This window comes from Nicotiana tabacum, chromosome 6 (genome assembly GCF_000715075.1).
Source record: "Nicotiana tabacum cultivar K326 chromosome 6, ASM71507v2, whole genome shotgun sequence".
NCBI lineage: Eukaryota > Viridiplantae > Streptophyta > Magnoliopsida > Solanales > Solanaceae > Nicotiana > Nicotiana tabacum.
The window spans coordinates 202,198,621-202,212,296 of record NC_134085.1 but is presented as its reverse complement, the minus strand read 5'-3'; the positions used below and the strand labels follow the sequence as shown (position 1 = coordinate 202,212,296).

The window sequence follows — 13,676 nt, the reverse complement described above, 5'->3', positions numbered from 1 at the left end:
AAATAAAAGTTATGTTTTGATAATGATATTTACTATAATATATTTTATTTATGTTATTTTGAAGAATATGGATAACCCTCAAATTATGTTTGGATCAAAGACAAATCATGAAGATATGTGTGTTATTGATAGTGGAACAACACATGCCATATTCAACGATCAGAAATACTTTTCTTATTTGCATAAGGAAAAAGCAAATGTTTCAACAATTTCTGGTAATATAAGTTTGATTGAAGGCTCCGGAAGAGCCATAATATTTCTATCTAAGGGAACAAAACTTATTATAGACAATACATTGTTCTCCTCCAAGTCCCGAAGAAACTTGTTGAGTTTTATAGATATCCGCCGAAATAGGTATCATGTAGAGACAATAGATGAAATGAACAGGGAATATCTTTGTATTACAAAGAATATTTCTGGCCAGAAATGCATTGTAGAAAAGTTACCAACTTTATCTTTTGGCTTATACTATTCAAAAATTAGTACAATTGAAGCACACTCTATCGTAAACCAGAAGTTTACGGATTCAAATACTTTTGTGCTTTGGCATGGCCGTTTGGGCCATCCTGGATCAATAATGATGAGACGAATTACTGAAAATTCGAGTGGGCATCCATTAAAGAACCTGAAGATTCTTACAAATGACGAATTTTCTTGTGATGCTTGTTATCAAGGAAAAATGATCACTAGACCATCACCAATGAAGGTTGATATTGAATCCCCTGCCTTTTTAGAGCGTATACATGGGGATATATGTGGACCTATTCACCCACCAAGTGGGTTGTTTAGATATTTTATGGTCCTAATAGATGCATCTTCAAGATGGTCTCATGTGTGTCTACTATCATCTCGCAACCTTGCGTTTGCAAAGCTATTAGCCCAAATAATTCGATTAAGGGCACAATTCCGAGATTATCCTATAAAGGCTATTCGCCTTGATAATGCTGGAGAATTCTCATCTCAAGCTTTTGATGATTATTGTTTATCCGTTGGGATAAAAGTTGAACATCCTGTAGCTTATATTCATCCTCAAAATGGCCTTGCAGAGTCATTTATTAAACGTTTGCAATTGATAGCAAGACCACTACTTATGAAAACAAAATTGCCCACTACTGTTTGGGGCCATGCTATCTTGCATGCAACATCACTTATCCGTCTTAGACCGACACATTATAATAAATATTCTCCGTCACAATTAGTTTTTGGTCATGAACCAAATATTGCCCATCTACGAATTTTCGGATGTGCTGTATATGTGCCAGTAGCACCACCACAACGTAGTAAGATGGGACCACAGAGAAGGATAGGAATATATGTTGGGTTTGAATCACCCTCTATTATTCGCTATCTTGAACCATTGACAGGAGATTTATTTACTGCTCGATTTGCAGATTGTCGGTTTGATGAAACAAATTTTTCACAATTAGGGTGAGAGAAAAAGGAAATCAAAAGAGAAATTGTGTGGAAAGTTTCATCATTATCTCACTTTGATCCCCGTACCCCTATATGTAATCATGAGGTCCAGAAGATCATCCATTTACAGAATATAGCAAATCAAATGCCAAACGCATTTACTGATTTGAAAAGGATAACTAAGTCACATATCCCAGCAGAGAATGTGCCTATCCGAATTGATGTCCCAATGGGACCATCTACTAGCATGAGAGCTAGTGAACCTAAAGCACGCCTGAAGCGTGGTAGGCCTTTGGGTTTTAAGGATCGAAATCCTCGAAAAAGAAAATCGACAAATGATCAAAACGATACTATGAAGGGATCCCCTGAAGAGACCCAAAATCTGATTAGTTCTGAGATTCCTGAAGAAATCAATGAACCTGAAGCTCATGTGAGTGAGGAACTTTTAATAAGTTCGAACGGTGATGGGATTAATTTAAATCGATTTGAAATAGTGGTGGATAATATTTTTGCATATAATGTTGCACTTAATATTATGCAAGATAGTGAGGATCTTGAACCTCGATCTGTCGAAGAATGTCGACAAAGATCTGATTGGCTAAAATGGCAAGAGGCAATTCAATCGGAATTGAAGTCACTTGCTAAAAGAGATGTCTTTGGACCAGTAGTCCAAACACTTGTTGGTATAAAACCAGTTGGTCATAAATGGGTTTTTGTGCGAAAAAGGAATGATAAAAATGAAGTTGAAAGATACAAAGCTCGCCTTGTTGCACAAGGATTCTCACAATGACCTGGAGTCGATTTTGATGAAACATATTCACCTGTTATGGATGCCATAACATTTCGATATCTCATCAGTTTAGCACTACATGAAAAGCTTGAAATACATCTAATGGATGTAGTTACAGCTTATCTGTACGGTTCACTTGATAATGAAATTTATATGAAAATTCCTGAAGGATTTAAAATGCCTGAAGCAAAATCTCAGGAAATGTATTCAATCAGATTACAAAGATCTTTGTACGGTTTAAAGCAATCTGGGCGCATGTGGTATAATCGCCTTAGTGAATATTTGCTGAAAGAAGGTTACATAAATGATGTTATTTGTCCATGTATTTTTATAAAGAAAATGGCATCAGAATTTGTTATACTTGCTGTTTATGTTGATGACATAAATCTTGTTGGAACTCCAGAAGAGCTCCAAAAGGCAATTGAATATCTTAAGAAAGAATTTGAGATGAAAGATCTTGGAAAGACAAAACTTTGTCTTGGTCTGCAAATTGAACATTTAGCATACGGGATCTTTATCCATCAATCTGCCTATACAGAAAGGGTCTTAAAACGCTTTTACATGGACAAAGCGCACCCATTGAGTACACCAATGGTTGTTCGATCACTTGAAGTGAATAAGGATTTGTTCCGACCTCCAGAAGAGGACGGGGAACTCCTTGGTCCCGAAGTACCCTATCTCAGTGCAATTGGTGCACTAATGTATCTTGCTAACGCTACAAGGCCTGACATAGCATTTTCTGTTAATTTACTAGCAAGATATAGTTCTTCTCCTACACGGAGACATTGGAACGGGATTAAGCATATATTGCGATATTTAAAGGGAACTCTTGATATGGGTTTGTTTTATGCTAACAAAGATAGTGCAGACCTTGTTGGTTATGCAGATGCAGGTTATTTATCTGATCCCCATAAAGCTCGATCTCAAACCGGCTACGTATTTACATATGGAGGTACTATCATATCATGGCGCTCCACAAAACAATCTATTGTTGCTACTTCTTCAAATCACGCTGAGATAATAGCTATTCATGAAGCAAGTAGGGAATGTGTATGGTTGAGATCAATAATTCATTTTATTCGAGAAAAATGTGGTTTGGAATGTGAGAAAAGACCCACAATTTTATACGAAGACAATGCTGCATGCATAGCCCAATTGAAGGGAGGATTTATAAAAGGAGATAGAACGAAGCACATTTCACCAAAATTATTCTACACACACGATCTTCAGAAAAATGGCGACATTGATGTGCAACAAATCCGTTCAAGTGATAATCCAGCAGATTTATTCACTAAATCTTTGCCAACTTCAACTTTTGAGAAGATGGTATACAAGATTGGAATGCGGAGACTCAAATATTTGAAACAAGGTTTTCATCAGGGGGAGTAAAATACGCGATGCACTCTTTTTCCCTTACTAAGGTTTTTTCCCATGGGGTTTTCCTTATAAGGTTTTTAATGAGGCACCTAACAATGCGTATTACTAAATATGTGTACTCTTTTTCCTTCACTAGAATTTTTTTCCCACGTGGTTTTTCCTAGTGAGGTTTTAATGAGACACATGATCTTTTAATGAACATCCAAGGGGGAGTGTTATAAATATATTATATTATGGATGTTCATTTAGTACTCCGTTGTAAATAAGCTTCCTGAAGAAGCTTATCCATATGGGACTCCACCGTAAATATGTTTATCTATTTAGTACTATATTGGAAATAAGCTTCCTGAAGAAACTTATCACTTCGGTACCCGGTTATGGATAAACATTACCCCCAGTAGAAGTTTATCCATACCGGGTATAATAAGCTTATCTTTTCAGTACCCGGTTATGGATAAACATTACCCCCGGTAGAAGATTATCCATACCGGATATAATAAGCTTATCCATTCAGTACTCCGTTATGGATAAATATTGCTCTCAGTAGAAGATTATCCATATCTGGTACACAGCAGCTTGTAGCAGCTTACACAGCAGCTTGTAGTAGCAGCTTACACAGCAGCTTATAGTAGCTTACACTGCAGCTTGTAGTAGCAGCTTACACAGCAGCTTGTAGTAGCAGCTTACGGAGCAGCTTCCTTTCTTCTATAAATAGAAGAGATTTCAGTTCATTATGTACATCAGTTTGAATTCGAATAATATATCAGTTTCTCTCTATACTTGTCTTTACTTTATAGTCTTTTATTTTATAACATACTCTAATTATTACTCTATTTTTTTACATCAAAAAGAATATTCTATTTTATATTTTTTTTCTCTTTAATATTATATTATTATCTTTTAATTTATTTTCTTATTTCTATTAAAAAAAATCGATCTTTTTTTCTTTTTTACATATTTATCACATATAATTTATATTCCTTTCTTATATAATCATTTACTATAAAATTACTTTATATCATAAATTTTTAGATAATATAATTTGTAAGCAAATATTATAAATTATACATATATTAACGGATAATTCAAATAAAAGCAATCATTGAGATACAAGATAATTAAATATATATTACATTATGGTAAAATTATGATTAAATACTACATAAATATTCAACTTCCACCTTTAGTATACTCCCTTAAATGTTCTATGAATTTAAATTTTAACAACATCTAATATTTTATATTTGCATCATTCATTTTTTGAGATGATTATATAATTTTTTGTACAATTATAACTTATAATAAAATTAACTTACAATTTTACATAAAAATAATAAATGCACGTAAATTAATTTATCAAAATTATACACCAAAGTTAAGATGTACAATTAGTATTATAAAGATATTACATAAATATAATTAGGTATTGCAAGAGGTGACCTATGACTGGTTCCTGCATTTTATACTACTTGTATGCAAGTGGGACATCAATGTAATGCAGGAGAGCAAAAAATCACTAAGGACAGTACAAGGAAGCAGAAGCAGAAACAAGAGTGGCAGCCCAAGGTGATTCAAAATGAAAAAGGAAATCAGCAGAAGGTAGAGGCAAACAAAGACAAGAAAATAGCTAGTTACAATGAGACACAAGGAAACAATGCAGGACCAAGCAAAGAAGAGGAACAAGCATGGAAGAAAGTTACTGGGAAATCAGTAGCTAAAAGCAGGGAGAAGCCAAAGAATGAAACTATCAGCATGATAAATGGTTTCAATGTTTTGGCAGAGACTGGTTTGCAGCTAGCATACAACAGAGCAATAGATGAAGGCACAAGCAAACAGAGGAGCAATGAAGAAGTAGGAGCAGGGGATCAAAACCTATTCATCCTAGTATGATTCTAGCTACATGGAACATAATGGGATTGAACAAGGTCCCTAGACAAAAAGAGATCAAGATGTTTACTAAAAGTAATAGAATAAGTATAATTGCAATACTAGAGCACAAAATAAAGAAGCAGAATGATACAAAAGTAATAAGGAGAATCACTCCAAGCTGGAAATGGTTAGCCAACTATGAGTACAGCGATAGAGGAAGAATTTGGGTACTGTGGGATTCTAATGAAGTGGAATGCAGAGAGCTGGGGAAATCTGACCAATACATTCATACTGAAGTTTACCTAAAAGGTATGAATCTGAGATTTACTTTTACTGCAGTGTATGGATTACATACAACTGAAGATAGAAGAAGGCTTTGGAATGAATTGAATGGGTGGAGCAATATACAACAAGGAGCATGGTTGATAATGGGGGACTATAATACAATTAGAGGACAAGAGGATAGACCAGTTGGCAAACCTGTACAAGAGGCTGAAGTGAGGGATCTCAATGACTTTATGAAGCAAAATGGCCTAACAGAAATGAGAACTATTGGAAGGAGATTCACATGGACCAATGAACATACTTAGAGCAGAATGGATAGAGCTATAATAAATGATGTATGGATGCTACAAATGCCACAACTAGAAGTAAGAGTAATGGATCCAGGATGTTTAGACCACTCTCCTTTGAGTATCAAGTTTGAAGATAATGAAGAAAGGGAATCAAGGCCTTTCAAGTTTCTTAACCATTTAGTTGAACATAAGGAATTTCTTACAAGAGTAAAGGAACCATGGCAAAAGGGAAATGGGGAAAACAAAATGAAAGATGTATGGTGCAAGTTAAAGAGGGTGAAACATGCAATGAAGGAACTTAATAAAGCTGAGTATAATGAAGTAAATAAGAAGATAAATAGATGCAGACATCAACTTACAGAACTGCAAGAGCAAATGAAGGACCCTGGGCAAAAGGAATATATGATTATGGTAGAAAAAGATATGAAGGCTCAACTAGAGAAATGGCTGGAGGTAGAAGAAAGTATTATGAAACAGAAATCCAAAGTGAATTGGCTGAAATTAGGGGATGGTAACACAACTTATTTTCATGCAAGCATGAAGAATAGATGCTGCCAGAATAAAATAAAGAGCCTAACAAAGGCTAATGAAGTTGTAGTACAATCCAAACAAGAGACTGAAGAGGAAGTACTTGGGTTTTATAAACAACTACTGGGATCATCAGATGGAATTGTGCCAACTATAAATCCGGTAGTGATGAGAGATGGAACCCTGGTGAACAGACAACAACAACTTCAATTGATGAAAGATGTATCTAAAGAGGAAGTATATAATGCACTGCTGGGAATTGGAGACAACAGAGCCCCTGGCTATGGTGAGTTCAATGCTTTATTCTATAAGAAGGCTTGGCCTATGATTGGTGAGGAAGTGACAGAGGCAGTAATGGATTTCTTCATAAACTCTGAGCTCTATCAACCTATTAATTGTACAACAGCGACTCTTGTACCAAAGGTGAATGATCCTACTAGTATTAGTGAGTACAGACCAATATCATGTTGTACTATACTATATAAAATAATCTCAAAGGTGATCACAAACAGACTGCAGGGGATAATAGATGATATAGTAGATAGAAACCAGTCTGCCTTTGTGCCAAGGAGGCGAATAAATGATAATATCATACTCAGTCATGAATTAGTCAAAGGGTATCGCAGGAAGGGTGTGTCACCAAGATGCATGATGAAGATTGATATGAAGAAGGCTTATGACTCTATTGACTGGGATTATATATGTAACGACCCGACCGGTCGTTTTGAGCTCCAGTGCGTCATTCAGCAGTTTGAGGCCATGAACGGCTTCATCTCGGGTATATTGACTTGTGTGTATGGTCAGAATTAAAATTTAGGAAGTTTGGAGTCAAATCTAAATGGAAATTCTCATTTTGAAAGCTTAAAATTGAAGAAATGAACTAGGATTGGAATTTTGAGTAAACGACCTCGGAATTGGGATCTGAAGGTTCTAACAGGTTTGTATAATGATTTTGGACTTGGGCGTATGCCCGTATCGGGTTTTGGATAACCCGGGAGCGTTTTGGCGCCTATTGTGGAAGATAGCATTTGAAGAAATTGCATCAGTTTGGTTTAAAATGCATTTCAGTGTTATTGATGTCCGTTTGGGATTCCGAGACTGGGAGTAGCTCCGTATGGTGATTTTGGATTTGGGAGCGCAATCGGAAGTGAATTCGGAGGTCCGTAGGTCATTTTGGAGCCGTTCGGCTAAAGATGGAAACTTGAAGGTATTTGAGAAAATTTGGCCGGAAGTGGAAATTTTGATATCGGATTCGAAATGCGAATTTTATGGTTTGGATAGCATCGTTAGGTTATTTGGGACTTAGGAGTGTGTCCGGAATATCTTTGTGTTGAAATATATGAATTATGGGAAAAAATTGAAAAATTTTGATATTTAATATTGTTAAAGTTGACTTTGGTCAACATTTTTGGTAAACGGACCCGGACCCGTAATTTTTCGGTCTCGAAAGGTCCATAGAAAAATATGGGAGTTGAACGTGTTTCCGGAATCAAATTCCGAGGTCCCAGGCCCGAGAAATGAATTTTTTCGTGAAATTGTTTTCTGAAAATGTTTAAGGAAAATGAAAATGAAATTTGATCAGAAAGTAATGGTATCGGGCTCGTATTTTGGTTCCGACGCCCGGTACAGGTCATATATGTTGGTTAAGCGCTTCATGTAAAGTTTGGTTACAAACGGACGTTGTTTGACGGGTTTCGTCCTTAAATTGAAAAATTTGATAGTTTATGAAATTTGAAAGAATTCTTGGATTTAAGGATCAAATCATTGATTTTGATGTTATTTTGGCGATTTGATCGCTCGAGCAAGTTCGTGTGATGTTTTAGAGTCAGTGTTCATATTTGGTTTGGAGCCCCGAGGGCTCGGGAGTGTTTCGGAGGTGTCTTAGAGTGATTTCGGAATTAGGAAAAATTGCAGAAAATTGCAGAAAATTCTGCTGTGCCCAGAAAATTTTAGGTGCGAGTAGTCCAGTTTGGAAGCTCATATCTTGTAATCTATAAGAAATCAGAAAAAGTGCAAAACACGAAAGTTGTAGCTCATACATTCTAGTTTTCGTAAAGTTAAACCATTCGCGATTTGGATATCATCTCAGAAAGTTACGATGGATCGAAAGGGCTGCTAGAGCAATTTCGGCAGAATTTACGATGCACTTTAGAAGCTCATATCTCGGGATATATAAAGAGTTATATGGTGTACAACCTATCAAATTAAAGATCTTTGAGTCTAGTTTCTAAATCTTCAAACCGTTTGTCATTTAGATATTTATACAAGACGTTATGAGTGTTTAAACAGAAGGTGTCCGACAAGGAATAATTTTAATAGGATGTACAACTTGTATAGCACAAGTGCAAGGTACAACGCGACGAAGCACAGACAGATTCTTTTATACACGGATTTAGCTCACTTTTCTTCATTTCTTCAAAGTATGGACGATTTTTGGGGAGTTTCAAGAGGGGATTTTTATCATCAATGTGAATGTAAGTTATCCCCACCTATTTTGAGTTAAGTACATCAATTATGTATGGATTTGAGCATGGAAATTGTAGAAAAATTGAGGATTTAGGCCTAGAGATTTGAAAATAAGATTTGGTGATTTGAGGGGTCAAATGAACTCCGATTTTGGTAAATTTTATATGTACGGACTCGTGACGAGACGAGGAATCCGGTGATGTGACTTTCGTAATTTTTCGAGAAGTGGGCCCAGGGCTCGGGTTTTGCAAATTTCGTGATTTTCGATATTTTTCGAGTCTTTTCGATTGGGTTATATTCCTTTAGCCTATTGTAATATATTCCTTGTGGTTTTGGCAAGATTCGACGTGCGAGGAGGTCGATTCGAAAGGAAAGGGCATCGTAGAGTAGACTTTTGGCCATCTTAAGGTGAGTAATAGATGTAAATGCTGTTTTGAGGGTTTGAAAACCCGGATTTTCACATTGTAGCGCTATATTGAGGTGTGACACGCACTCCATGGCGAGTGCGGGGTCGGATACTATTAGGGATTGTGACTTGGTCCATCCCGTGTGATGTTTATACTATACTGGTGATTGATACACATACTTCATTGATATTACTGGGCTTGATGCCATGTTTGGGGCCTTGTGCCGATTTGTAAAATCCTTCGAGGATTGATATTACTGCTTAGCATGATTTGCATATCATTTAATTTCAGTCCAAGGTTTTAAATGTTGTTTTGCAAACTCAGCCATAATTCTAAGTGTTGAAAACTTAAATGATATTTTTAAATGTATTCCGGGCTGGGAACTTCTGTTTTGTAAATGCCCAAGGGGCTTATTATATTATTTTCTGGACTGATTATAAAGTGACTTGAAACAGTGGTAACAATGACACTGTGTGATATACTTGAAACAGTGGTAACAATGACACTGTGTGATATACTTGAAACAGTGGTAACAATGACACTGTGTGATATACTTGAAATAGTGGTAACAATGACACTGGATGATATACTTGAACAGTGGTAATAATGGCACTGTATGATATAAATTGGTCAGGTAACAATGGCTGACCGGTCAGGTAACAATGACTGACCAAGATATTGCGCTTGGGCTGTAGGAGCCCCTCCGGAGTCTGTACACACCCTAGTGAGCGTCGTCGACGATAAATAAATATGGATGGCTCGGGCTGCACGCCGCAGTGGGTACTGGAATGTACCATCATATGCATTGCATTGCATTCATGTATTTGTATTTATACTGTTGTTTAGCTGCTCAGTTCCATATGTTGCTGTATGTTTGGATTTTAGCTTACTTTGTGTATTTACTGGATTTTCTTATCTTCGGACTGTAGTTACTTTTATTACTCACTGGGTCGGAGTACTCACTTTACTCCCTGCACCTTGTGTGCAGATCCAGGGCAGTCTCAGGCTCAGTAGATCCAGTTGATCAGCAGATCCAGCTTCTGGGAGTATCAAGGTAGTTGCACGGCGTTCGCAGCCATTGATCTTCTCCCTCCTATCATATCTCTTTATTTCTGCATTATCAGACTTTGGATATACCATGTATTAGGATGATATTCTGTATTCTAGAGGCTCAGATTCGTGACACTAGGTCCTAGTGAGATTATATTGTGTATTTTGTTAAATTCTTCAGTACTTTAATCTTGCTTAATTGATATTTCTTTCCGCTATTTTTGATAAATTGGGTTAAGTGTTGAATAATGGTCGGGCTTGCCTAGTAGTGTGCTGGGCGCCATCACGACTGGGATTTGGGTCGTGACAATATAGAACAAGTTCTAGAAAATTTACAAATGCCTGGGAGATTTGTCAACTGGATTATGAAGTGTGTGAGAAGTGTATCTTACTCTATCATTATCAATGAGCAGTATATACTACCATTTCATGCAAGGAAGGGACAGAGGCAGGGAGACCCATTGTCTCCATATCTATTTGTATTGGCTATGAAGTACTTGACAAGAACACTAAAGACATTGAAGATGAATCCAAGTTTCAATTACCATCCTAAGTATGCTAAGATGAACATAGTACAACTCAATTTTGCGGATGATCTGTTGCTTTTCTGCAGAGGTGGCACTATATCTGTACAACTACTCTATCAATGCTTTCAAGAATTCTCTAAAACTTCTAGCCTAGTTGCAAACACTAGCAAGAGCTCAGTCTTCTTTGGTGGAGTTAGTGAGGATAGATAACAGGAGATCTTACAAATCCTAGGCTTTTGTAAAGGATCAATACCTGTGAGGTACCTGGGGGTTCCTCTAAGTACTAAAAGATTATCAGTGGTACAATGTCAACTATTGATAGAAAAGATGTTGGGAAGAATTCAATCATGGACTGTCAGATTCTTATCTTATGCAGGCAGAATTCAACTAATCAAGAGTGTATTATTTTCTATACAAGTATTTTGGTCACAAGTATTTATGTTGCCAAAGAAATTGATCCAAGTAATAGAGAGTATATGCAGGAGATTCCTATGGACTGGAGGGGTAGAAGTCACAAAGAAAGCATTGTTGGCTTGGGACAGATTATGCTGGCCAAAAGTAGCTCGAGGTTTGAATATACTGGACATAGGAATCTGGAATAAAACATCTATATGTAAGCTACTTTGGAACCTTAGCATAAAGGAAGATAAAATATGGATACAATGGGTGCACCTCTGCTACAAAAGATACATGACTGCAGGTGGAACCCCAAAGCAAGCATCATGGGTGGTTCAAAAGATATTGAAGGCAAAGAAGAAAGTTGAGGAAGTTGGGCTGACAGAAGAAGAATTTATGCATATGGACAAGTTTTCAACCAAGGCAACGTATTTGAAGCTTAGAGGAGAATTTACTAAAGTTTCATAGAGGAGAATTACATGCAACAATGCAGGACTGCCTAAGTGGAAGTTTACGCTACTAATGGCTGCTCACAGAAGATTGCTAACACGAGATAGACTAAACAAATGGGACTGTGTTGAGAATACAATGTGCATACTATGTAACAAAGCAGAAGAAATCATTGAGCATTTGTTTTTTAAATGTTCTTACTCAGCAAGAATATGGAGAACACTACTGCAGTGGCAAGGACTCCAGAGGTAGGTGATGGAATGAGGGCAAGAGTTAGAATGGGCTGCAAGTCATTACAAAGGAAGGAGCTCTACAACACAAGTGTACAGAATGACCCTAGCTGGTACAGTCTATTGCATATGGCAAGAGAGGAACTCAAGGATAATTCAAGAGAAACAGAGGAGCATTAAAGCAATTGTTCGACAACTAGTCCAAAAAATTCATGATCGAGGCAGCATGATGCAAAGGTTGAAGAAGAGATTATTAGTTCTTAATTACTACCCTAATGTTTGTATGTATATATAATTAGGATAGTAGTTAGAAGACATATTATTGAGAGGTACAGTTTGAACCTGGGATTTGTGTCCAAGATCAAACTAAGAATGGAAATGTTTTGTAAATATTACTTGGTAAATAAAAATGTTTAGTTACCAAAAAAAAGGTATATATAAAGAGATAAATTAAAAGAGTTAAATAATAATAATAATAAAGTAATATGGAGTTTTGGAGTGACACTATTCATCCCCATTTTGCAGCAAAAAATACAGCAGCATTGGAGACCAATTACTCCAAAAATCACTTGCATTATAGCAAATGTAGTTGCTATTGGAGATGCCCTTACGTATGTTGTAAAATGCACTCTTTTTTCTCAAAAAAGGTCGGTATGGTATGGTATTTAGTCATTTCGGTTCGGTATTTTCGGTATTCGATTTCTTAAAATGCTTTACCAATACCATACCTAATTACTTTCAGTACGTTTTGGTAATTCAATTTATTCGAATTGAATATTAACTAGTGTATAGAGCCATAGAGTATAATATTCTTAATTAATGTAATTAATGAAAACGTTCTAAGCTCATCTGACCTTTGACAAAATCTTTGTCCAAACATCAAGTATCAACTAAGAGAAAAAAGGTACATAAAAGAATACATTTGATCATTGAAAATATCACGTTACTTACTTAGAGTTAATTATTGAAATTAGATAATACAACAAGGACTGATCCAATATATGCAACAACAATACAAGAGTAATGGAGTAAGAAAGACCCTAAAACCGTTGAAACATTACTTTAAACAACTTGACAACCTAGAGAGTAAGAGTTAGAATCTGCATCCTACCTTGTTCCTCCATTTTCCTAAATAAGTACATGAGCTTTACTACCAACCTCAACGTGAATGCCAAAAAAAAGTATTGTGTATAGTATGTCAGTCAATAATATCTATAATGTGTAATTTAGTATATATTTCGGTACAATATCGGTGTTTCGGTATTATTTTTTTAAATATCAGATACCATACTTAATACCAAATTATTTTAAAAACTTAAACCAAATACTAAAATACCGAATACCATATATCAAAAGTTTCCGTTTCGATACGGTAATTCGGTATTTATTTACCATATTGTGCACAACCCTAGTACGAAGAACTAAAACATCAAAACCAACCCACTGTGAACTTTGAGATAGTCTATTTCCTTTATTTAATTTTTAGTTCATCGCGTAATTCGAATCCTCTTATTGGCGCGAAGACGAACGTATTTTACTTTAACAAAATATAGTATTTCAGAAACACTAACCTCGCTATTTGAAGAGAAAAGATTTTC

General features: G+C 36.0%; 1 protein-coding gene and 1 long non-coding RNA gene across 2 annotated transcripts; both read left to right on the top strand.

The window, feature by feature from the left end:
• Window positions 1–6,045: 6,045 nt before the first annotated feature.
• On the top strand, window positions 6,046–7,085 carry LOC107786942 (uncharacterized). The gene is made up of 2 exons (XM_016608456.2): window positions 6,046–6,975; window positions 7,065–7,085. Exons 1-2 carry the CDS (start codon window positions 6,046–6,048, stop codon window positions 7,083–7,085), a joined length of 951 nt encoding a protein of 316 aa, XP_016463942.2.
• A 1,887-nt stretch (window positions 7,086–8,972) lies between these two features.
• LOC142181539 (uncharacterized) lies at window positions 8,973–10,658 on the top strand. The gene is made up of 3 exons (XR_012710189.1): window positions 8,973–9,026; window positions 9,359–9,426; window positions 10,414–10,658. It is a non-coding gene; the product is annotated as an uncharacterized LOC142181539 (long non-coding RNA).
• The last annotated feature ends 3,018 nt before the right edge of the window (window positions 10,659–13,676 follow it).

Coding starts and splice junctions, on each gene's coding strand:
- LOC107786942 (XM_016608456.2), top strand. CDS start 6,046: ATGGATAGAGCTATAATAAATGATGTATGGATGCTACAAATGCCACAA. Junction 6,976..7,064: donor CAGCGACTCTTGTACCAAAG/GTGAATGATCCT, acceptor GATCACAAACAG/ACTGCAGGGGATAATAGATG.